At 43.5% G+C, this 27,095-nt stretch overlaps 1 protein-coding gene across 3 annotated transcripts in view; it reads right to left on the reverse strand.

Annotated features, from left to right (window-relative positions):
- Positions 1–27,095, reverse strand: part of PTPRG (protein tyrosine phosphatase receptor type G) — a 723,417-nt gene that overhangs the window by 151,675 nt on the left and 544,647 nt on the right. For all 3 annotated transcript variants that reach the window (XM_068557227.1, XM_068557228.1, XM_068557226.1), the window contains exon 6: positions 22,462–22,528. In XM_068557227.1, the coding sequence (XP_068413328.1) occupies positions 22,462–22,528 (67 nt within the window). The remainder of the gene's footprint in view (positions 1–22,461; positions 22,529–27,095) is intronic.

Genomic DNA, 27,095 nt, shown 5'->3' on the forward strand with positions numbered 1-27,095 from the left:
ATTTGGTGGTGGGAAAGCCACAGAAAACAAAGCAGCATTTCCCAGGATGTGTGCTCTGAGACATCGTACTGCACTGCATTTCATGAAAAATGGGTTCCATGGTAAACAACACTGGGCAACACTGCAGGCCCTCCCTCTTCCCCCAGGAAACAGACAAAACACTAGCATAGTCAAGTCACTAAATCCTGCAGAAAAGAAATAGACTTGGTTTTGTTTAACTTGCCCCTTTCCAATATATATATATTTTTAGTTTTCATAATACGTTTTATTTAATCCTTTTTTTTTTTTCTTTTTGGCTGTGTCACATGGCATGTGGGATCTTAGTTCCCCCACCAGGGATCGAACCCACGCCCCCTGCATTGGAAGCATGCAGTCTTAACCAATGGACCACCAGAGAAGTCCCCATTATATTTTAAATATTATTTCAACATGTAATCAAAATTAAAATCATTAATGAGATATTTTATATATTAATATATATTCTGTACTAAGTCTTTTTTAATGTTGATTTTAATTTTAATTTTTAAAAATTTTTTATTGAAATATAGTTGATTTACAATGTTCTGTTAGTTTTAGGTGTACAGCAGAGTGATTCAGTTATACCGCATCTTGTTTCGTCATAGACCCCTTCTCCGTCTAATCCTTATGAACTAATAATCAGGCGGACAAACTTTGGGACTCCCATGAGAGATTCAGTAGGAAAAGAAAACTGTAAGCCAATGGTAAAGTGCAATTCCAAAGCTGGTTACGTTTCATTATGGTTTCACCCAAGGCTTATTCAAATCAAGGCACAGCCCTGAACTTGTAAAATGATGGCCCTGAAAATAGGCTTCTTTTTACAAAAGTGGGGTGGTCTTTCCTTAAGTAGAAGAAATGACGTTTAAGCTGGGACCCAACAATGATATCTCACAATAACTCTACAAGGAAAACAAGGTAGAGAAGAGGTTAGTTCCTACATAGCAAAGCTGGGATATGAACCCATGCACCCTGACACCAGAGCTTGCACAATTCTGACTCAGGCTGAAGAAGCTAAAGTAAACTAGGTGAATATTGAACTGTGGGGGCAAAAGAGGAAAAGAAGAGCATTTCAAGCTGTGAGAACAGTATGTGCAAAGGTCCTGAGGCAGGAATCAGCAGTGCAACAGAGTTTAGGCACTATATTATAACACTTTCAAACAGACCCAGTAGATCATCCAGCTTCTTTCACAAATCAGAGAGGGTTTTAGTCTCTACCTGGGTCTTCAAACGTCTAGCCCTGCATTTAAGTCTGGAATGCCCACCTCAATCCTGTTGGGGATGTAATAAGGCTATTACAGTCCTGCTAATGGCTTGCCTTAGCTCCTCGATGGCCTCCTCCATGTGCTCCCGGACATTTCTCGGGGACCTCAAGGCTCCAGATTACTTCATGGACACTCCTGTGACTTCCAGGAATATTATTCCCAGCTTCACGCCTCCTCCCCCCTTTTCCTTCATACAGAACAAGCAGTATACGTATTTGGGCAAATGTGTATCCTTAGACGTAAAAGGTCTATGTAACTGGGGGTTAAGGCAATAACCTAGCAGAAATCAACTATATCAGGATAATGAAAACGGCAATTTCCTTTTGGTAGAGATTTGTTGAATAAAACTTAATATTTACTTAGCTTTTACTATATGTCAGGCACCCTTCTGAGTACTCATCTGTTGCAAACATTTAAACAGCACTTACTGCATGTGCTAGGTACTGTTCTAAGAGCTTTACAAAGATTGACTTATTTAATACTTAGAATAGTCCCATGAAGTATTGCCATCCCCAATTTACAGGGCTGGAACGTACAACCATGTAGTTGAGTTTGGAATCCAGGCTTTCATTATTCTTAAGCCACCATCACACCCTTTCACTTTACAACCCTATGGAGTATGTACTTTTAATACTCCAATTTTCCAGATGTGGAACTTAAGGCACAGAGAGGTTAAATCACTAAGCCCAAGGTCACTAGTGATCAGTAAAGTGGCAGCAGTTATTCACGAGGCTCAGAAACCTTGGCTGATTCTCACAAAGGTTTTCAATTCATTTTTTAAAGGGAAAAATTAAGTATTAATTAATACATGCATCATAGGGTTCTATAATCAAAATGACAAAAGCAGTTTCTACGGGACAAAAGGCTGGAAATAAAAGAATCACCCCTCCGCCCACTGGCAAATCTGGGCTTTAATTTAACCCGGTTACCAGCAGCCTAATGATGGGGGAAATCTCTGTAAGCGTGCTTGGCTGAGAGGAGGAACCGTTTTGGCCTTTGCTTGCTGCACGTCCTGGGCCGTGCACATAGTCAACACGAGGCCCCAGGCAATAGAAGGTGCACAGGCCCTGGCATCATGAACCACAAAATCACCTTCACTTCCCCATCACGTTGCAGGTGAACCCGGCATCACCCCGCAGCACACTAACCTGCCTTAAGATCAAGGGCTCCAGATTGAAGGACCGGAACACCTTTAGAGTCTTCCCCTAGGCGCCTGACCCAATATTAGGGTTGCAGTTAAGCACGCTGTATGCAGACAGGTAGTGACAAGACAATCCCTGTAAGCCCGAGGCAGCAAAGCCCCATCTAAAGCACCCACTCGCAGAAGAGGCTGTGGCTTTAAAGAATAGAAAAAGATAAATGAGAAACACCTGCCCCACCAATCTGAAGTGGGTGGATTTCAAAAGGGAACACGGTTTCAGCGGGATCAGGACTCGTATAAGTTCTTGTATGGGCTCTTGAATTCAGCAAGGACTGATGGAAACCGCAGGTGTGACCATTGCTACAAATGCAGAAGGGTTTCTCTGTCCTGGATCAACCCAAGGGCTTCAGACGCAGGTTCTGATTTAATTGCTTAGAAGGTGTAATCAGATCAGTGGCGGGGTGGGTAGAGTTGGTGAGGGGGACAGAAAAGGGAGGGGCTTCACTACTTGCTGATTCCACCACCATCACTGCCACTGGATCTCAGGATTCTGAGACCTGAAAGGGCTTTAGAGCACCCTAGGTCAGTGGCTTCGGGAACCAAAGAACCCTTTCTTCAAACCAAATCTTACACAGGAGCCAGGCAACTCAAATAGCCAGAGCACAGCCACCGGGGCTGAAGCTGAGCTGGGAACCCAGGGACACTTTGAAAACCACCAATTTAGTCCAATTCTTTAACTTTACAGCTAGGGAAATGGGAGACCAGAGAGAAGTAATGGACCCAAGGTCAAAAACTTAGGGAGAAAACAGAGACTGGGATGGGATTCTTTCTTCAAAGACACCACTTAGGATCTGAAACAGTAAGCCTGGGAGCAGGAAATATCACATAACGCTGAAATCCTCATCAATACCTCATCTCTCCACCCCTTACAGGGATTGGTGAAACGAGCAGATTCTCAGCCTGCTGGGTTCAAATCCCAACCCCTCCACCTGTGAGCTGTATGACCTTAGTTACTACACCTTCCTAGGCTGTTGCAAAGATTAAATAAATCAGTATAAGAAAGGGGTTCAGAAAGAGCCTGGAACAGAGTAAGCAACTCATAAATGATAGATATGATTCTCATTCTAATTCTTATTACTTGTATTATTACCACTATTCTTCTTCTTCTTCTAAACTACCAAGACCTAGCCACGTATATCTCACATAGCCATGCACTTCCTTCAATGTTCGTGCATGTGTTTTATTTTTTAACTGGACGACTAATGCCTCAAAGGCACAGCATGTCTGACACAGTCTCCATCAATCTGAGCACTGCAGGGTAGAGTTTTCTTTGTCAAAGCTCTAGCATGACCTTCGGAATCAACTGATATTTAACAGCCGTGTGACCTTAGGGAAAAAAAATCTTAACCTCTCTGAGCTACTTCCCTTACCTGTAAAATAGGAATACTGAGATTATTTACCCCTCAGGGATGCTGTGACAATTAATCAAGCTAATTAATCAAGCTAATAAATGTGAGGGGCTTTAGCACAGTGCCTTGTGAGCCCTGATTTATTAAGGCAAGCACTTGGTCCACTGTGATCTCTGGTCCATTATAAGCCCTCACTTATCAAGGCAAGCAGTAGGCTGAGAGCCAGCCAGCTTATTTTGTGTTTTAAGCCAGGGACTAGCAAACGTTTTCTGTAAAGTGCCAGATAGTAAATATTTTAGGTTTTGCAGGGCCAAGAGGCAAAATCAAAGATGTTACATAGGTACCCATATAATAAACACACTTCCACAACCTTATTAACAATGTTCAAAACGCTAATAACTGAGGACAATTTAAAAAATATACATCTACTAATGAGAAGAAAGGAATTCTTTTGGGCAGGGGAAAGGCGGGAAGAACATTTCGCTTAATTAGAGTTCACATGTGAAAACGATTCTTAGCTCAGGAGACATACAAAAACAGTCAGTGGAATGGATTTGGCCATCGGGCCATATTGTGCCCTCCTGATTGCAAGCCAAGTATAGGAGGGTGGGGGGCAAGTGTTAGAAAGTCATCTTGAGAGCCACAGCAAGGGGGGGTGGGGCATGCCACATGTTCAGGGGTCCCCATCACTAATGGTAATTTCTTTTATGAACATACGTTACAGAATTAACTCCTGAGCTGTTTCCTTTCTCCCTTGACTTTCTCCAGTGTTCAACTTGAACACTGATTTTTGCTGATCTTTCTAAAAATTCCATTTCCTGCTCAGTCCCATAGGAGTGCTCCACTGGCAAGTGGGGTGCTCATAATACTTAATTATTAGAAGTAACTTTAGAAATGGTACCCCTGTATTTCTGGCACTGCCCACAAAGTTCGCAGAAGCCACAAGGCACTCAACTGGCTGGACCCAAGACTGGGTGTTCCTGAGTTCAGCCACTGGGAGGAAGGAAGAATGGACTTTTCAGCTAAAAACGTAAACTCTCCCACTAAGAAAATCTTAATAAATGTACATGTTATAAAGTGGAGGGACTGCTAGAGCCAGGCCCCTGGAGTTGAATCCTAACTGGTCTACTTAAAGCTCTGACCTAAGACAAGTTACTTAACCTCTCTGTCACTGTTTCCTCATCTGTAAAATGGGATTATAACAATGACCTCATCTGGAGGTTTATGTATCAGGAGAGTATTACATGAATTAACAGTAGTTAAGGGTTTAGGAGAGTGTCTAGCATAGAATAAGCACAGATAGATACTTGTTAAATGAATGCTATTATAAAAGGGCAGTTGACTCCAAAGCCATCCAGATCAGAGCACTCTGCCTCTAACTTTTATTCTTATTAGTAATTTGAATTAGAAACATTCCTATCCCAGACACTTAACTAGTTGAGAAAAATATTTGAAATACTCTACTTATCCTACCATCCATTCCATTATACCATAATAAGCAAGTACCGTGCATTACTAGCTAAAAGAACTGAAAAGGAATGAATCTCATATTCTACTTTCAAGTATCCCAGTGCTGTATGCAGACAATATTATATTTTAATAATTAATTGTTCATCAAAGAAAAAGATGAGAAACAGGGATGCGAAATTCAAAGTTATTCAAATTGCAAAAATTATGAATAATGTATGACTTTTATATTAAATACACACTATCTTAAGTAGTCTACATTTCACCCAACTCTTTCATTTTCAAGCATTCTCAACGACAATATGAATAATCAGTTAGGGGAGGTTTATTTAGAAAAAGGAATACCTTATTTGAATGCAAACGGAGTATATCAGGAGATGATTAAATTTTTCTTATCAATTAGAAAATTCTGTATGAGGGCTTTAAAGTCATGGTCAGCAATTAAACCCAGAGCGGCCCAGTTATCCTTGCAATTTCCTTTCAACATTAAATTATATCTGGCTCGATTCTGTTCAATTTCTTATTTCTGATAGCAGTGCTAGGAGGCAATCTTTAATTAAAGAAAACTTAAAAGATTCAAACATGCATAATTGGATTAAAAATGTGATCATTAAAACATTAGATGATAATCATCTGATTGATTGCATTTTTCAGTGTGTTAATAACCTAATGTTTTCAATGTTTTGGTTATATAGGAAAAAAGAAAGCCTTTATAAAACATGATGATCAACACAGAGATGAAAACTGTACAGTAATCGAGAAATATGGAATTATACTGAAAATATTCACACACACCCAAATGAACAAAGTATTTCATTGGAAAGTATATGGACAGAATGTGAGAGTCTCTAGGGGAAGAAGACCAGTCCTATCCCCAAAGCAAGGAATCAACCAATTTTAGGGAAGTATATAAAATAAACTAAGAACAGAAAGCCCAAGTTTCAGTGTTTAGCCCAATGATTGGTTTTTTCAGGGTTTCCCAAAATTTTTACAAGGAAAAGTTATTAATTTTTCCTTAAAAGCTTAAACTCACTGGGGTAGCACTGGCCTTCTGCTTCATATTGGGGAAGGTAGGGAGAGTGACAGTGGAAAAAAACTGGGGATTAGGTCATGCTAAATAGGAGAAGACTTATGACTGTGCTGCTCAAATTTAATGTGTATGCAAATCACCTGGGAAGCCCGTTAAACTGTAGATTCTGATCCAGTAGGTTTGGGATGGGGACTGAGATTCTGCATTTTTAATAATGCTGATCACACTTGAGAAGCCAGTTTCTATGAGGACTGTGTCACTGGGCTCCTCCCTGTTCTGCAGCCTCATCCACTGCTACCTTCTGGCCCTTAGGTTGAGCCATATTGACCTCTTGGCTGGTCCATGATCACACTACCCCAGGGCCTTTGCACTGGCTCTTCACTCTGCCTGGAACATTTTTTTCACGGCTCTATTCGTGGCTGGTTGTGGACCAAATGCCTTTCAGCTGCTAACAACTTACTCATATTTGAATGACACATTTCTCAATGAGGTCTCCCCTGACCACTGTTTTGAAAAGGTGTCAAAGGGCAGGCTGGTTGAGAGGGAAGCATTTGATTGAAAAACCTGAAGATGGAAGCAAGCCAGGTGGCTACCTGGGGAGAACATTCCAGGCACAGAGAAAAGCCCCTGCAAAGGGATTCTGCCCGGTGTGTGGCTGGAGTGAAGTGGAGCAAAAGGGAAAGTGGAAGAAAAGTTCAAGTGCCCCAAATTTGACAGCTCTAGGAGGAAAAAATCAGCTGCTGGTTAAGGATAATCTGGAATTTGGCTAAAAATTGTGAAAAGGCCAAAACACTAGACATAGAGTCAGCAGCTCTGGGTTAAGCCTGGAGTAGGCACGATGGGCTGTGTGATCTGGGAGGGGCCACGGGTCTGACAAGCTGGTGACAGAAGGGCCTGCCCAACAGCATCAGGAAGTGGGAGGTCGGAATGGAAAGCAAGAGCCTGAAGGCCAGAATCCAGGGACTTCAGGAGCTTGGCATCTAGAAGCCACCAGGGAGTAAGAGAGCATTACATTTTAATTAAGATGGTGGCAGAGGGAGTCAAGGAACTAATTTTATGACCTAAATATAAGAAATGAAACTTGCTCTATCTGATTGGATGTTGACTGTCATTCACATCATCTCTCTCTCTCATCAATAAGGAGGATGAAACGGCAAAGACGGGGCAATGAAGTGGGGCTGGACCGTTTTCAAGGTGTGGCTGCCTGCAAGACTTCATGACAAATGATTTTAAGGAAAAAGCACCACACTGAAGTTAACAAAAAGGGGATCCTGGGGAAGTCACCCAAGAACCACAGAGAACTCTGCGGGGTTCCAAAGAGTTTCAAAGGACGCTCGTTCTATTTCATTTACAAATAAGGAAAATGAAGTCCACAGAGGGAAAGTGACTGAACCAAGATCACACAGTGAGGTGGGGAGGGAGTCTGGGTATCCCTTTCTACTACCCAGTTCTGTATCCCTGGGCCCCCACTTCCTCACCTGCAGCTGACATAAACATGATCAGCTGAGGAAAGCTCTCTGAAGACTGAAGAACTCATTTAGCTTTTTAAACATAAATCTAATCCTGACAATGCCCAGCTCAAGATCATCCAGTGGTTTCTCGCTTCATTTAGAATAAAATCCAGACTCCTCACCAAGGCCATTAGGCCCTCCATGATCTAACTCTGCAACCCGTCTTCTCTCTGCCCTCTCCCTTGTTGACCATCACCTTCCTTCTCACCTTTCTGTTCCCTTTGCCTACAGTGCCTGCCCTACTCCCACCCCCACTCCATATGGGTGATTCATTTTCATTCTTCAGATCTCAGTTCATCTCCTGAGAGCCAACCCTGAGCGCCCCATCTAAGGCTGTTCCCGCTGCTGTTAACCATCTACATCACACTTGGTTTATTTCCTTCCCAGATGCATTCACTTATTTAATTCCACAAGAGCAAAGCCTTTGCCTGTTTTGTTCACTCTGTATATCCAGCAACAAAAACACTGCCCGGAACATAGTAGATGCCCAATCTTTGTGAAAAGAGAATGAAGGAACAAACAAACACAGCAGTTGGTGTATTTTAAATAACCAATAAATCCTAGATTTCTTCATATCCATGTCACCATCAGTCGTAAGATGCACCATTATTTCAAATGCCACTAGTAAAGGCAACAAGTTGCTAATTAAGCAATGATACAGTATCACCTGGAAGGTGCATCCTAATTTTAGAGTTGTTAAAATATGAATGAAAAAAAATTGTAACTATGTGCAGTGACGGATGTGAACTAGATTTATTGTGGTGATCATTTTGCAATATAGACGTATATCAAATCATTATGTTATACACCTGAAACTAACATAATGTTATATGTCAATTACATCTCAATAAAAATATGAAGACATGAGAGTTACAGAACTGATGAAATAGGAGGTTGAAATAATTCAATAGGATTCACATCGAAGGTCCCCATCAGCTTTCTGCGTCTACTAGAAGCTGGGTCCAGGGCCTGTTTTGTGGTCACAGTGCAAGATGCTCACAAGGCCGGTGGCAGCAAACTCCCATCTGTTATACTGACCGGATTCCCTGGCCTCAGTTTACCCTCCACTGACCTGAACCCTAGACTCCATCCACACCGTGGATGTTCTGTAGTTCATGTCTTTTGACTAGTTCACATTTACGGTGCATGAACTTGGTGCCAGGCCCTGCTGTGGCCTTTCTCTCATGGAGGCCTCACGACCCTGTGAAGTAGGTATCAACGTCATGATGAGGGCTGTGACCTTGCCAACGGTCACAGCTGTACAGACCTGGGTCTCCCTCACAGGTTATGTAATTGATTAGTAATAGTTTTCTTTTCTTTTTTTTTTTTAGCAGACTGGAAGCTCCACTACATCAAGACTGTGGCTCCTTAGTGTATCCCCAGCACCCAAGACAGGGCCTGAGAGAGCAGCTCCTTTATACGTGGCTGAAAAAAATCGATCAAACTAAGTCACTAAGTAGCTCTAAGTCAGAAGTGGGGAAACTGGGGCCCCGAGGCCAAATTCAGCCTAGTACCTGTTTTTGTAAGTAAAGTTTTACTGGAACAAAGCCATACCATGGTCTGTGGCCGCTTTCAGGCTACTACTGTGCAGTTGAGTCATTGTAGCACAGAATGGATGGCTGGCAAAGGCAAAAATACTTGCCATTAATCCCTTTACTAAGAAAGTTTGCTGACACCTGCTCCTCTGTGAAGGGCAGGGTATTTAGAAGGGATGGCAACAAGCAATACTATTCAAGCATGAATGGAGCAAACTACATGAGGACATAGAGAGGTGTGGAGCTTATTTCTGCCTCTGAAACACTCTTCACCAGGGTGCAGAGGATTTAATACACACCCCTTGGCCTTCTGCATGGGCACAGTCCAGAGAAGATCTGAGAAGCCCCCACTATGGCATCTTATTTCAGGGTCTGAGCAAGGGCGGCCTGAGCAGGAGAGAGCTCACCTGATTAATCAGACTCCTGTATTCAAGGAACCAGGGTGGCACTCCAAGGTCATGAAATAGCCACTCTACCCAGGTTCAAAGACATCTAGCCTCCCTGAGTTTATTGGTGGTCAGGTGGTCAAATGTAGCATTTTGATTTAAGGGTTGATGTATGAACAAAGCATATGTTGACATTAACATTTCCAAAGAGAAACTACACAAAGAGCGCAGAGTCTTGTCAACAATTAAGGAAATGAACATAACGTTTAAATTATAGAGTTATACAGTGACAAAACCCCAGTGTTATCACTGAACAGTTCCGTTGCTTGCCTCTCTCCCCCACTTGGTTCTGGTGGCCATAACTGGCATGGCGTGTACATTCTTTTAGCTTCCTTTTGATGCTCAGTCAATGACCTAATTCACAGAGGAGAAACCCAGGCAGAAACCAGAGTTAAGTGATTTTGACAATAATTAGGAAGACAGTCAATGCTAGAATTGGAAACTGGCCCAGCAGAATGCATCTGAGTCCAATACAAATGGGTTCAAATCACTGTTCCACTGCCATGAGCTGGGACAAATGGGCCAATCTCTGTGAACCTCAGTTTACCCATCTGTACCATGGATTAAGCATTCTTCTCTCCCTGGGCTACTGCTGAGATTAAATGAGACTCTATGTATAGAACATCTGGGCAGAGCTAGGCACATAGCCAGGGGTTAACAGATGTTTCTGTTTCTTCCTTTCACCCTCTTTCTGGTCCCTGGTCCACTACCCTATCCCCTGGTCTCAAAGGGACTGGCTATCCCAAATCATCTTTGTGCCCATTTTCTCCATCACTTCGTTTTATTTTCATACGACCCAACTAAGTCAAGCAACATACATTCTAGTTCAATAGCTGGGTAGTGATGGGGCAGAACTCAGAGCTCCACCATCATCTCCTGTCACCTCATGGCCTCCACCATACTCACATCAACAAGTAACAACAACAACTTGTTGGGGGTGAGGGTGGGGGGATGGCAGTGATAATAGCTGACACTGGGTCCTGACACAAGTTTGTACAATAAGTCACTGACTCCTCAAGACAAACCAGTAAGGTTGGTATTACTATCACCACTTTATATGGTTAAGAAAATGGAACCACAAAGAGGTGAAGTGATTTGTGCAGGTTGTACAACTAGCCAAAAGCAGAACTGGTATTCAAACCCAGAGCCTGGGTTCTTGGCCACAATGCGACCCTGCTTCTCCTATACCAAGATGACATGCATAGAGCAGGGTAAGAAGGTCACAGCAGGCAGCCCCAAGCACTTTAGCGAGCACTTTCACAGTATATAATTGGAGACATATTTTTAAACTCTCTGCTTTTCACACCCCAGTGAAACAACCAGGAAAAGGGCATTTCCCTGGGTTCCCATAATCCTGTTCAAATGATGACATATTGACACAGGAGGCTGGCTAAATGAGGACTAGCCTCAAATTCAAATTAACCTAAAAGGAATCACTTTTGAAGTCTTTTTCTGACTCAACATGATTGTTCACAATGCTATTAGTGATAAAATAGAGCCCGCCCCACGGCATCCCATTTCCTGGCTTTGGCTAAGAAAAGAAATGGAAATAGCCCACATCTATGGTGGTGGTTCTGACAAACCGAAAGCCAGGAAACTGTGGAAATGGCTTAAGAGCGCCTGTTTCTAGAAGATTTTGAGATCAAAGGGGTTCAGATAAGCATCTGCCCTCCCTGGATCCATAACAGACTTGAGCCTATTAGTCAAGACCAGGGTGCTGCATATTTATAGCACACTTCAGGAAAGTTCCATGTAATTAGATGCTGGAAACATAAATTTCAGAGGGGGAAATTTTGTCACGTGTTAAGATGTTCAAAACTATCAGTGGCCTGTAGATAATACAGCACTGGGTTTCCCATTCAAAAGGGAGAAAATTTGAATGATTTCTTCCTTGAAGGTTAACATTAAAACAGAACCCTCTTTAATTTCATTGAAATATATCTGGATGATGTGGCAATCTGGGCAATATCAAACCTGAAGCCCATCTCTGTAAAGTGTATCAAATGGTAAGTAATGACCTGAGTGGGTATTTGCACTGTCCCCAAATAAACAAACCACTTTGTGAAGGCAACACTATTAGTAGAGCTACAATAGTTACCGTTTCGACATGGCAGGGTTGACAAACTTTTTCTGTAAAGAACCAGAGAGTAAATATTTAAGGTTTTGCAGGCCAGAGAGTCTCTCTGTCACAACTACTCTGCCGTTATAGTGTAAAAGCAGTCATAGACAGTAAGTAAATGAATGGGCATGGCTGTGTTCCAATAAAACTTTATTTACAAAAACAGGCAGTGGGCCAGATTTGGCCCACAGATTGTATTTCCTGATCTCTGATTTCCAGGACAGTGGACACACTCCAGGCACCATTCCTTCTCAGTACTTTCCCTGTCTTAAAGCATTTAGCATTAATACCCACGAGGCAGATACTTTCACAATTGTCATTTTCCCAGGTGGAAGGCTAAGGGACAGAGAGGGCCAACAATTTGTACAGTATCACACAGCTCCCAAGCTGCAAAGCCAGCATTCAAATCCAAGACAGCCTGAACTCTGAAGTGCTGGTCTAGAATCTCTGTTCAGCAGTGTTCCTAAGAGTCAAATTTCAAGTGAAAAGTAATAAAATTTCATTTCTCTAAAGGTATTCCATGATGCAGATTTTTTATAAAAATTCACTTCAGGGACTTCCCTGGTGGTGCAGTGGTTAAGAATCCGTCTGTCAATGCAGGGGACATGGGTTTGATCCTTGGTCCGGGAAGATCCCACATGCCATGGAGCAACTAAGCCCACGTGCCACAATTACTGAGCCTGAGCTCTAGAGCCCGTGAGCCACAACTACCGAGCCCGCGGGCCACAACTACTGAAGCCCATGCACCCTAGAGCCCGTGTGCCACAACTACTGAGCCCACGTGCTACAATTACAGAAGCCTGCACGCCACAACTACTGAGCCCATGTGCTGCAACTACTAAAGCCTGTGCGCCTAGAGCCCGTGCTCCGCAAGAAGAGAAGCCACCGCAATGAGAAACCTGCGCACCGCAACGAAGAGTAGCCCCTGCTCACCGCAACTAGAGAAAGCCCACGTGCAGCAACGAAGACCCAACGCAGACAAAAATAAAAATCAAAATTAAAAATAAATAAATAAGTAAATAAATTCATTTCAAAGTTCCAATTGCTGTATTCATGGGAACACATGACATGATTCTGTAGGCAAATTATAGTCTCTTTGACCGTCACCAAGAATGGCAAGGACCAAAAAGAAAGAAAAGAAAAGAGAAGGAAAGATTCCTCATGAGATTAAAATTTTTCCAAAGGCAGAGGAAATCTAGTTGATCATCTTACCCTCAACACCTGAACTAGCACTTATTAGGCACGATGGATGGACACTGTGATCAAAGGGGCTTAAATTTCACTTACACAGAACAGGCAAGAACCCCTCAAATCAAATCAACTCATCTCTGTTCCATCTTCTTGCTGCTGGATTGTAACAACACAGATGGCCATTTTCACCAAATAGTTTGCTTTGTTCCAAATGTTCCTTGTGCTAGGATTTGTCTTCCTCTTCCAAAGTCCATGCAAGATATTTTTCAGAAGCTTCAGCCATTTAGTCTTAGAAAGTTCATGTTGAGATCTTCATTCCAGGGATAATCAAAATGGTGTTGGAAGGATGAGAGTATGGGCCCGTTTAGTATTTCTTCACTTGCCCCTTTAACAAGTCTATATGATGAGCCTCAGTCAACCAAAAGATGCAAATGGTAACCCTGGCCAAGAACAGAGCGGGAGATGGCCTGGGAGTAACAAGAGTCAGCCTCAAGTCACGAAGACCTTGGTTTAAGTCACCCAGGCCCTGCCTGCTTTACTTGCCTTTCTAGGTAATGGGGGATATGAGAGCTGCACATCAGAGGGTTTCTGGAGGATTTAATGATGCCTGTCAGGCTAATCATACCCTGACCTGGTACAGAGCCAGGATGCACCAGCCCAGTAACAACGAAGAGCCTTTGTTTTCAGACCTGTCACCTGCCACCCCATCCCTTTGGTTTCTGATTTCTTTTTTCTAAATTCCACAAGGAAGTATTGGCTTCCAAAGTCATCGCTTAATGATACAATCCCAAGGCAGCCACAGTTCTTTCCCTGGTCTACAATCAATTTGTAGAGAGAACAAACAACCTGTCAGGGGTACTTATGATAAAAAGTTTCGTAAAGAAAAAATAAAATGCTGTCACTACTCCCCTCTTTGTTTGCTGTGAGGCCACTTGGTACTCGATGTCTCCCAGAAGAAAGCACTGCCTGAATCTCTGACTTTCTAATACTCATCATTGTCTTCTTTGATTGTGAAATTTAACACACATGCAGAAAGGTGTACAAACATAAACATACTGTTAACCAATAATCCTAAAGTGAACCCTGGAGTAACCACCACTCTGAACAGGGGGAGACTTGCCACCCTCCCCGGGGCCAGGCCCTTAACACTTTCCCATCCCACTCCAAGAAGTAACCACCATCCTCTGTTTTTAAATAATCATTACTTTGCTTTTCTTGTAGTTTTACCACCTACATGTGCAGTCCTAAAGAACCAAGGTTAGGTTTTCCCATTTTTTGAACACTTGTTCAAGAATACCTTGTGCATTCTTCAGACTCTTGCATCACTTTACAGTTTTCAGATGTGCCCATGTTGGTGTGAGCCACGAGACTCCACGTGTTTTCACTGGGGTGAACTGTTCTGTTGTAGGACTACACTTTGCTGTATTTATCCAGCTTGCTAACAATAGGTATCAGAGGCATTTCTGGGTTTGGGCAGTTAGGAAAAACAATGCCACAGACATTCTCATACACAGCTCATGGTGCCTTTTGTTTTTTTCTTTTAATTAATTAATTAATTAATTTTTTGGCTGCATTGGGTTTTCGTTGTTGTGTGTGGGCTTTCTCTAGTTGCAGCGAGCGGGGGCTACTCTTCGTTGCAGTGCGCGAGCTTCTCATTGCGGTGGCTTCTCTTGTTGCAGAGCACAGGCCCTAGGTGCGCAGACTCAGTAGCTGTGGCGCACAGGCTTAGCTGCTCAGCGGCATGTGGGATCTTCCCAAACCAGGGATCGAACCACTGTCCCCTGCATTGGCAGGCGGACTCTTAACCACTGTGCCACCAGGAAAGTCCCTCATGGTGCACTTTTATCTGAGTTTTTCCAGGGGACATACATAGCAGTGAGACTACTGAATCAATTCGACTAGACACTGCCAAACCGTTTCCAGAAAATCTGAGCGTTCCCAGCATTCATATCCTTGCCAACACTTGACACTGTCAGGGTTTTTAATATTTGACTGTCTGGTGCGTGATGGTAGATTATTTTTGAGCTTCGTGAGTGTAATATTTTTGAAAAATTAATGTATAATATCCATGGGCTGTTCTTTAGTTTGCAAACAGTCAAATGCACAAATCTAAGGGGACAGTGTAGTAAATGTTTATAACATATTTATGTAATCTAATCATCCTCCAGATCAAGATATATAGCATTTTTTTACTGCCTGGGAAGATTCCTTTGAGTCCTTTCTCACTCACTATACGTACCCCTTCACACCACTATTCTGACTCTTATCACCAGAGATTAGTTCTGTCTGTTCTTGAACTTTGCATGAACGGAACCATGCAGCACACGTTCTTTTGTTTTTGTGTAAATCAAGTTCATCATTTTTAATTGCTGCACACTATTCCCTTGTATGAATACACTAAAACTTGAATATCTAGGCTCCCCTTGGTGGACATCTGGGCTGTTTCCATTTGGGGGCTATTATAAACAAAGCTCCTGTGTACAGGTCCTTTTGTAGCCATTTCTTTTGGGTGTATACCTACATGTGGAACTGCCGGCTCAGAGGGTACGGCCTATGTGTAACTTTGGCAGCAATGGCTACACAGCTTTTGGAAAGGCTGCGCCACCTTCATACCCACGGTGGTTGTCCTGGAGTGCCAGCCGCGCTGTGCCCCAGGGCTAGTTTCTTTTAAAATCATGTATTTGTGGCCAATGATGCAGTGGCAGTTGACAAGGCAAAGCCTAGCCACTGCCTTAGAAGGAATTCAGGTTGTTCTATGACTGGAGTCTCTTCCAGGTTAGTCTTGATTATAGAAACCTCAATCCTAGCGGGTGGGATATGGAAAAAAGAACAGCTGCAGATACTCCAGCTTTCACCACCAAATGAAAACACTTGGCAGGTAGTCACATGTATGTGCAGATCTACTTTATTACCTCCCCTTCTGCTAGATGCCTGGATTGAGTCTAACTATTCTAGGACTTTGTCCACAGATCTGGTAAGTTGACAATGAGCATCCCAGGGCAGGGGAGAAGATGGGTAGAAAATATCCCCAAAGTGAGCCCAGTGAATAAACTAGTCAACAACTGGGTGAGGTATTCTGCAAAGAAAGTTTGATTTTCATAGACCCAACTTCTACTGGTGAGTTTTAACAAGGAAAGCTTGCAAGCACCTCATTTTGTGACATCACTAGAAGGGCGTTCTCGGGTGATAATGTATTTGTACTTTCACTGATAAGTTTCTCAGAAGAGCCTGGGGAGGGAGGACAGGGAGAAGAGCCATCTCGTCCTGACTGGTGTCTGAGGCAATTTCTAACTGTCCCCTTTATGTTTCCCGTGAAGGAGGAAGATACTTTCCTATGCACTAAGGTAGTACATTCAGTGGAAGAGGAAAGGACAGCAAGCAGGGTGATGAGAAAAGAGGGACAGGGACTTCCCTGGTGGTCCAGTGGTTAAGAATCCACCTGCCAACGCAGGGGAGGCGGGTTTGATCCCTGGTCAGGGAACTAAGATCCCACACGCCGCAGGGCAACTAAGCCCGCGTGCCGCAACTACTGAGCACACGAGCCACAACTAGAGAGCAGCCCACGTGCCACAACGAAGGGCCCACATGACACAACTAAGACCCGATGCAGCCAAAAATAAAAATAAAATAAAAATATTAAAAAAAAAAGAGGGGCGGATAGTCAAAGCTGAACAATCAAACAATCGCTACTGCAAGTTTCCTTCCAAAAACAAAAAAACAGATCTTTCTTAGATGATTGACATGAGGGAGTAGTTAGTGTTCCAATGCCTTTCTGACAGCGTTCTAGACTAGGTATACGTACAGTCTGCTGGATTTTCTTTGGGTGGATATTATGAAAAAGAATAGAAAGTAGGTAATCGAAAAACTTGAAAGAAAAATAATACATCCTTTTTAATTAACAGAGGATATAATGTACATTACTTAGCATTGGTCAATTGGGTACAAACTACTTACAAGGGAATTGGTACATTTTTACACAAATTCACGTACAAGTTTATTGTTTTATTTTATTTTTTTAAATGGATTGCTTTTTAAAAATTTTTAAATTTTATTTATTTATCTTTGGCTGCATTGGGTCTTCATTGCTGCGCGCGGGCTTTCTCTAGCTGCGGCGAGCGGGGGCTACTCTTTGTTGCGGTGCGTGGGCTTCTCATTGTGGTGGCTTTTCTTGTTGCGAAGCATGGGCTCTAGGCACGTGGGCTTCAGTAGTTGCAGCATGCGGGCTCAGTTGTTGTGGTGCACGGGCTCTAGGATGCACAGGCTTCAACAGTTGTGGCTCGTGGGCCCTAGAGCGAAATCTCAGTAGCTGTGGCACACAGGCTCAGTTGCTCCACGGGATGTGGGATCTTCCCGGACCAGGGATTGAACCTGTTTGCCCTGCACTGGCAGGCGGATCCTTAACCACTGCACCACCAGGGAAGTCCCTCCTCACTCTTTAATGTAATTACATGCTTAACCATATGTCTCTCCTGAGTGTCTACAAACTCAGGGAGGGCTGGTCCATGCGTGCTGTGCTTTCTCTCTGCCTAGCTTCATGGTGTACTTAGATAAGGCACTTAATGATTATGCACAAAAGGAACAAGCAGTGACTGTAAGAAGTTCTGAGCATTTTAAAAGTGAGAGGACCAAGTCATCAACTTTTTGGCAAGGTGATGAGGAAAATGTCTTTGGAAGGAAGATGTGACCTCTGGACCAGCCACAGGAGACACCCCTAAGATCTTCCTTCTAGAGACAAGCTGCTGTGCGGAGGCTTGGGAGCTGCTGTGCCTTCGGGCACACCTCGGCGCTCACAGGGAGGCCGCTCTCGCTGGGATGCTCTAGCCAATGACCACACCTGGTAGGGCTGGGCCACTGCTGCCCAACAGAGGACTCCTCTCACGGGCAGTCTTGGCTCTGGCGTTCTCCAAGGTCCCAGCCAAGACTTTCTTAGAGCTGCCTTCAGCCAGTCCTCCTAGGTTCCCTCTCTTTAGAGGTATCAGACCTGCACTGGGGTCCCAGTGTTCTCCCCACCCACTCCTGCTCCCTCTCCTCTTTATCCTTCCTGGGCAGTCCCTCCCTGCCAAAAAACTCGCCCGCACTTAAAATCCCATCTTGGTGTCTGCTTCACAGAGGACCCTACTGACCAAATGCCAATGGTTGGCTGGTGGGACCAGATTCCTCATTGCCATTTCAGCTAAAGGAACATGTAAGATTCTTCCCAGGGACCTCCCTGGTGGTGCAGTGGTTAAGAGTCTGCCTGCCAACGCAGGGGACACAGGTTCGAGCTCTGCTCCAGGAAGATCCCACATGCCACAGAGCAACTAAGCCTGTGAGTCACAACTACTGAGCCCATGTGCCACAACTACTGAAGCCCACATGCCTAGAGCCCATGCTGTGCAACAAGAGAAGTCACTGCAATGAGAAGCCCACGCACCACACAGAAGAGCAGCCCCCGCTCGCCACAACTAGAGAAAGCCCATACGCAGCAACGAAGACCCAATGCAGTCCAAAATAAAATTAATTAATTAATTAAAAAAAAAAGATGCTTCCTATAAAAAAAAAAACACATCCACTTAATGAGGAATGAATATTCTAAGATATGACTCCCAGAGCTGAAGAAATAAAAGCCAACTGTGAACTGCAACAGAAATCCATATTGATTTCTTCTTCGTATACGTCTCTGTCATTGTTCCCAAGCCAGAGGTTCTGTGAAGGGCACGATTATTTATGTCCATCACAGTAACAGATAATTCAAATCCTTCATAGGACCTTCAACTGAAAATGTTTCTAGTTCCAACAAAAGTTTGTTTGTTTGTTTGTTTTAACAACTTCAGATGTTCATTCTCTTTTGGAATAACGACAGAAGTGATGACGGTTATCAAAACGAGAGTCAGCAATGGCCCCAGAAATTCGGGCAGAATCAAGTTTCCAAGCCATTATCTTACTTCTTTCTCTTCCCAATCAAAGCAAAGCCTGTGAGGCCTTTAGTTCCTCCACCTCTTTTTCCAATTTTATATTTTGATATTTTTCACCTATTTGTATCTTTACTTGATTTGCTCATTTGGCTTATTTTACTGAGCATCTATTAGTTGTTAAACACACGTGGCTTCTGCCCTCATGAAGCTTACACTTTAGTAGGTAATACAGGAGTAAATAAACAAACAAGGTTATTTCAGATACTTTTAAGTGCTTCAAAGAAAGAAGCCTAAGATGATGTGACAAGGAGTGATGGGAATGGGGAGATGATGGGGAATTGGATAGGATAATTAAGAAAGAATTGTCTGGAGACTTCCCTGATGGCACAGTGGTTAAGAATCCACCTGCCAGTGCAGGGGACATGGGTTCGATCCTTGGTCCCGGAAGATCCCACATGCCGCAGAGCAACTAAGCTTGTGCGCCACAACTACTGAGTCCGTGTGCCGCAACTACTGAGCCTGCACGCTGCAACTACTGAAGCCCGTGTGCTCTAGGGCCCGCGTGCTGCAACTACTGAGCCCATGTGCTGCAACTACTCAGCCCGCGTACTGCAACTACTGGAGCCCGTGCTTCGCAACAAGAGAAGCCACCGCAATGAGAGGCCTGCACACTGCAATGAAGAGTAGCCCCCGCTCGCCACAACTAGAGAAAGCCCGTGCACAGCAACGAAGACCCAACGCAGCCAAAAAAAAAAAAAAAAAGAATTGTCTGAGGAGGTAAGATCCAAACTGAGACCTGAAATAATTAGAGGGAGACACACTTGCTCTGAGCTGAGGGCAGAACGTTTCTGACAGAGGAACCAGCAACAGCAGATGCAAAGGCTGGAAGGGGTAACGCTCCAGGCACGCTGGAGGGAGAGGGGGTGTCATTCACCTCCTTTCCAGGTACCTGACGGCTGGCCTGTGTCTGTCTGTCTTCACCAGTACATCAGCCCAGGGCTCACACCCAGTGGGCGTGCAACACTTTTGCTGAATAAAGAAGTAAACTTTCTCAGAGAGGCTAAAGAGGCAGCCATAGTTCCAGCTAGTGAGTGGCAAAGCCGAGATCCCCGCCAAAGCCTGGCCGGCTCCAAAGCCCATGCTCTTTCCACCCTAAGACCCTGATAATGCCTGCGATGGCACATGGAAGGAATTCTCCCCCAGAATTGCTGGCACTCCCTCCCGGGCTAGGTTGCTGTGTTCACAGAGCAACTCTGCAGTTCCTCACCTCAGCTTGGCACATGTCTGGGCACCCTTTGTGGTGTAAGTTACTTAACATGATCAGGATAAAAGCCAGACGTTAGAAACCTTGATCTGAGCTCCAGAACTGGGCACGAGGAGTAATTCTCGGGCTATGCCAGCCGCATGGGGGCAAACCAAGAGCAGACTTTTACCAGAAGACTAAAGTTCAACCAAACATGCCCACAAACAGGAATGCTTCACGTCTTCCTGTCAAATATCAATGATTGACAAACACATTCACTAGTGTGTTAAAGAAGAAATATGCCCACCCCTCCCAGGGGATAATTATTTCTGTTACACTGAAAAAAAGAAGGGAACTTCCTTTGCAGGGAACTATTTTTTGCAGGTCTCCTCTGACTTTCCAATTAGGAGGTAGCGTTGAAACCTCATAATGGGCGTCTCTGCCATCCTCCCAGTAACAGGTATCCTATTCCTGCATATAACTGCCTCTTAGAGGCTAATTGTGGATAATGAGGAAGGATTACACAATTATGCCGGCATGCAGCTCATGAACCAAATGATCACTATGCAGTGAGTTTACTGAGATTTGGGGATTTGGGGGCTAAAGGAAGCCTACTGCTTATCTTTAACATGTGGAATGTCCTGCAATGATCATCATGGAAATGAGATTACACAGACCCACTCAAATGCCATAGCTGATGGAGTGCTTCCTCTCAGGCTGAAGAAGAGGTACCTGTTTTGAAGATTCCGGAATTCTTTGTGGGGTGATTGTATTAAAACAGGAAGGAGAGTCAGGGGGAAGGAAGATCTATCCATCACTTAGTATATTTCAAACCCCCAACCTCATAATCTATATTATAGACTGGAATTCCAAGAAAGCGTTTGATGAACTGAGAGTTTCCGGGCACCTTCTGGGAAGGAGCTCAGAGAACACAGCGTGTTGCCCATAACATCAACTTTCTGTGCATTTTTTGAGGCTGCCCAGTGCAAATTTCCCTACATCTCACACCCACCACTACTGCTATCAACATCAAATCACAAAGGGGCAGACGGCCTAAGTTTTGGCAAAAGTGTTTTATTCCCTTGGCAAACTTCCATACTACCTACTTCCCAGCTCTGCGTGAGGAGATTTCTTCAGAGATACAAATGAAAATCGGGAAGCAATGGACGTTTCCTAAAGTGAAAACCTCAATGAGGCGTTTTCAGTCACCCGATTTTTCTACTTTCACTAGGTTTATTATTGTTACCCGCTGTATGATTGAACACTTATAAGAGCAAAACGATCCAAAATCCTACCTGCTTCCACGGAACACTGATTACTGGTTTTGTTTCCCTGAGAGAAAGGGGGTAAGATGTCTGTTAAGCTCTGCAGAATTGGCTAATGTCAAAAGACATCCTCCCAGAAAGGTGTGAAGATGTCTTATCAGAGCCGTGGAGAGGAAGGGGAGATGTATTAAGGTTACTAATGCTATTTCTGTCAATGTCTTTGGAATTCTAATTAGATTATTAAAATCTTGCAAATCATTACAGTACCTCTCATCTCCACACCTCCCTGTGACAAGGGTACTTTTGAAATTAGAGGATCCTGATGTCATAGGTAATGATGCATGGCCGATAATAAAGTTGCAGGGAAATTCCTCCAATAAAAAACAGTTGGGTAAGACAGAACCCATCTATCTTACTTTCTCTCCCCGTTTTATGCCTGAGGATAGGACGTCTGCTGCACAGAACACGGCCTAGCATTTTCCATTCTAGTAGCTGATGGTACTTGCTCACGTGCGGCAAAATTTAATGACTTGTCATGGCTACTTAAGTTTTTTCCCCTACATCTGTGGGGCAAATCAAGAAATTCATAAATGAAAAGTTACTTGAAAAGGGAATAATTTTAGGATAGATATGAGGCACCTGGCAGGTTCAACGTGTACGAATAGTACATCTTAGGGTGTCCTGATTTATAACACATGCATTCCGAGTGGTACCTGAAGAGAAACAAATTGCTTACTGTTAACCCAGATCCATTTGCAGGTAATAAATGGATGTGCTCTCTACCCATCAAATAATGGGCCTCATGCCCTTCAACATCAGTGGATGAGGAATGGGTGTCATACTCCGTCCTCTGCAAGATAACCCATTCTTTTAGGTGGAGACCTTAGCCCTTCACAGCCCAGCAAAAGGAAGTGTATGCAGCTTACTTACCATGATGTACGACGCCCTTCAACCCATGGATAATAGGATCCAGTGCAGAATTGTCCCTTGGACTGGCCTATATGTAAAGGAAACATGGTTGGTTAAATCTATTCTGGCATCAGACACAACAGTCTCAGTTTAATCTTCTAAAGAGAAGGGGGGGAAATAGATGTTATCTAGCAAGCTGCTTGGGTCTCACATACACCATGGCTCTCACCAAACACAGGAGATTTATGACACAATAAAACCAAGTGAGGAAGTCTAAATCAAAAGAAAGAAACTTCTCAGAATACATTAGAACAGGAGAGAAATACCGTAGTCCTAGCAAAATCTTAAAAAGCAAGCAGACTTTCCCCTTGCTTTGTTTTATTAAAAGTAGATCCCAATTGGCTAAAAAGTCATTGAAAGTCATCAGAGAGCAATCCATCAGTGATTGAATATTTCAATACCTTTTTGTGATTATGTTTTTTTCCTCTTCTTTTAAAAAATGGATCTGTTCCCTGCTGGCTTACTCTCCTTTTTAAGGATCCCGATTCCCTGTACCTTAAGTTATGCTCAAAGAGGCATTTCTAAGAGTCACTCAAGCAGGGAAAATGTAGAGCAGAAAGGAGCTCGAAGAGACAGTGTCTCCAACCTCCCTTCCCCGCTGGAGTATTTTTTTACTTTATTATTTTTATTTTTTTTAATTTTGGCGGTGCCACAGGGCTTGCGGGATCTCAGTTCCTCCACCAGGGACTGAACCTGGGCCCCAGAGCGAAAGCGCCAAGTCCTAACCACTAGACCACCAGGGGCCTCCCTTCCCCCACCCCCCGGAGTTTTTAATCTGCCAAAATGTCAAGCCTCTTTGATTTTGACCCTCACGCTTTCCCCTTATGTTCTGATACTACTCGGCATAAATTCTCATTCTTGTCCTTTCTAGAAGATTAAAATTCCACCAGTGTATTATAATTTTGGTTTTTAAGTTCTTTCTTTTAGACACATATTGAAATAGCTACAAATGAAATGATTTTGCTTTCAAATAACTCAGGAGTGTATAGCAGAGGAAGCGAGCGGGGTATAGATGCACCAGGACTGGCCATTAATCAATCATTTAGGATCTTAGGTGATGAGTATCAGAAGGGTCATGATACAATTTTCTCTACTTTTGTGCATGTCGAACTATTTCCAAATAAAGAGTTTCCCCAAATCCATTATCTATGGTCAGCATATCTCCTAAAATTTTTTTCCCAGGGGTGTTATTTACATTTAATCCACTTCTAACACAATGAAGTTGAGATACTGACGAAACTTTCAATGGGTAGCAAGACCCAACTTGATGTTTCCTGGTTAATCCAGAGGAATCCAGGGCCAGCTTAGGTTAAATTTTAAGGTAGCTGAAAAATGGCCACACCCCTTCCTCCCTTACAGATTCTCCCTGTCTGGCTGCCAATCCTAGTTTGCTCTCTAATAATAAGTCATACTTCACAATTTCTTTCTCTCTTCTGCCTCAGCGTCTCCAAGTTAAAGCAGTGGTTCTCAACTGGAGGTATTTTTACCTATCTCTCACTCCCCACGCCCACCCAGGGGATATTTGACCATGTCTGCTGACACTGTTGGTTGTCACAAGTAAGGGTGGAAGGGCGAGGCTATTAGCGTCAAGTGGGTAGAGGCAGGGCTGCTGCTAAACATCCAATAATATTCAGAAGAGCCCCCCCCCAGAGCAATGAATTATCTGGCCCACAATGCCAACGATGCAGAAGTTGAGAATGAAAAGCCCGGATTGGATGCTCTATGAGTTAACAGTGATTACATAGTAATGTCTGGAGCCCTGAGTTACGACTAAATTCAAACACAGGTGTCATTATGTATGGGGCTATGTTTATAGACTAATAAAATGAGGTGGAATTTGGTACTACGTTGTAAACACTACGAGTACTAGAAAAAAGAAAAAAAAAAAAGGATCAGTGTATCAGATCACAATGATGGATTTCTGGAAGTTGCCATGAGTGTAGCTCCAAAATTGCCCGAAAGGAAGCTCAAGCCACTGGTTGAAGCACAAAACACTTCTGAAAGGCAAACATCCACAGAATACCACAAAATGAAAAAAAAAATCATATTTGCACCATGGCATAGACTAATCAAAAATTTTAAAACATGACCAAAAATGGAAACACAACTCAAGAATGCAAGATAAGAGAGTCTACCAGTAAATGGCCAAACTTCAAAAGTGACAGAACAAAGTAAGAACGCAGAGAAGTATCTCATATCAAATTGAAGTTACAGGCAAAAACACAGTCTTCCTTCTCCCATGTCCAGATTCAGTCTGCGAGACATGTTAATGCCAGTTCAACTACCTGAAGTTACTCTAATGTATGTGGGAAATAGCAAAATGGCCACAAACTCCTGCCATCCCTGTCACATGCATCTTGGCAACGTGACTGGCCACTCCTCCCATCAAGAGCTCACATCAACCTCTCCACTCTCTGAAAATGGGCTGGGGGGCTTCCCTGGTGGTGCAGTGGTTAAGAATCTGCCTGCCAATGCAGGGGACACGGGTTTTGAGCCCTGGTCCTGGAAGATCCCACATGCTGCGGATCAACTAAGCCTGTGCGCCACAACTACTGAGCCTGCGTTCTAGAGCCTGCGAGCCACAACTACTGAGCCCGCATGCTGCAACTACTGAAGCCCGCGCTCCTAGAGCCCATGCTCTGCAACAAGAGAAGCCACTGTAATGAGAAGCCCGCACACCACAACAAAGAGTAGCCCCTGCTTGCCGCAGCTAGAGAAAGCCCGCACACAGCAATGAAGACCCAATGCAGCCAATAAATAAATTATTTAATTAAAAACAAACAGACAAACAAACTGGGCTTGGCCACATGCTTTGGCCAAAGGGACAGCAAATATGAGGCAGCGAGAGGCTTATGCAGGGAGGCGAATGCAAGGGTTTATCCTCTCTTATTAATCTTTGAAATCCTGAAACCACCAGGTGAGGAACTCCAGGCTAGCCTACTGGAGGATGAGAGACCACAAGGAGCAGACACATGCAGTCCAGGCTGAATCCATTCTAGACCCACCAGCCTGCCAACTACCAGACAGGAGAGTGAGTCCATTTGAGACCATTCAGCCTCAGATGGACCACCTGCAGTCGGCAGAGACCAGCCAAGCTGGCCTTGACCAGAAGAACCGACCAGCCAACCTAAAGTAACAAAGTAATTGTTGTTTTAACTAATTGGCATCATCGATTACAGTGCAAAATTTAGCTGAGTTTCATGACTGTGTACAGAGGTGGAAGATGGGGACAGGCTATAATGTCAATAATTTTCTTAACCAATACACCTTGCTTATTGAAAGTTTGTCTTGAAAGTTTCTCAGTGAGATGCCACCATCACAAGGCACAACATTTACCATCAACCTGATCAACTCATGTGCTTCTACAAAACTGTGTTAACCCCTCCTCTACCATGGCAATATTTCACGGATACTGATTTTTGATCCCAACTGTGGGGCGATGTTTTGTAGTCAGGAGGGCACTTTAATGCATTTAGTCTCATCTGATGATGTGAAACTTCAAGGAAATTTTTCCTAATCCTCTGTGAGTTACATCTACCAATGACGTCTGTAGCCCACGCAAAAGGAAAATAACCTGATAACCTAATCCACCTTCAATTTCTGGTTGCTTCTGACTACACTATCTCTGTGTCTGATTACTCAGTCCTGGTCTCATTTGAGCTCAAGAGCCTGACCCTAGATTCTAAGCAATCCGGAAAATGAAAAGCCTTCTCCAATGCCCATTTATCTCCACAGCCTCCATTGCTGGTTTTTACGGTTGGGGTTGAGAAGATGGACAGAAAGAGAAAGAAAAATGGAGATCACTGGCTGGTCAAAGTAACTTATTCTCCAGTTCATGTCTTGGATCTAAAACTCAGGGTTAGAATCCAGAGCATGTTAATAAGCGGGTTTGTTCCAGAAAGGCATAACCCTAACTGAAATACTCCCTTCCACTCGCTGCTTCAACCACTTTGCCATGTAAAAAAATTCAGGGACATACCCTGAGCAATTTGGGCAGCTTTGAAATATGCCTACGGAAAGGGTGTACCAGCAACCCTTGTTTATACTCCGGTCTCTGCCCTGGGTAGAGGAGGCCAAGGGGTGGGGAAAAAATGCAATTTTTAGAGCTTCTGGGTCCTCACCTGTGAAATGGGGATATGATCTCATAATGTTATGAGAATGAAATGCATGAAGCTTGGAGTATAATGCTGAGTACAAATGCAACATTCAGTAAGGGCTGGATATGACATGGCAACAACCCGACCCAAACGTTCAAATGGAAATGAATGTCAAACAACAGCAGTTTTATCCCTGAGACTTCTCAATGCACTTGGCTCTAAAAGCAATACCTCCTTGAGTTCGAATTTCAAATGATCCAAATTTATGTTTTATTTGACATCCACTCCATTTTGTAATATGCTGCGCGTGCTAAAGCCACATGAGGAGCTTTCCTAGCTCTTGAAATTTGCTTCCTTCCACTTTAAGATCAAAGGAGTTATGCAGTAATACGGAAAAGGCAGCAATTGCAAAAATGAGCTTAAAATGGATGAGAAGAAATGGACACCCCTTTCCCTGCGGAGTTTGTGCTCGCATTGCAAGACACAGCTTAGGGCACT

The sequence above is a fragment of the Eschrichtius robustus genome, chromosome 12 (assembly GCF_028021215.1).
Source record: "Eschrichtius robustus isolate mEscRob2 chromosome 12, mEscRob2.pri, whole genome shotgun sequence".
Lineage (NCBI taxonomy): Eukaryota > Metazoa > Chordata > Mammalia > Artiodactyla > Eschrichtiidae > Eschrichtius > Eschrichtius robustus.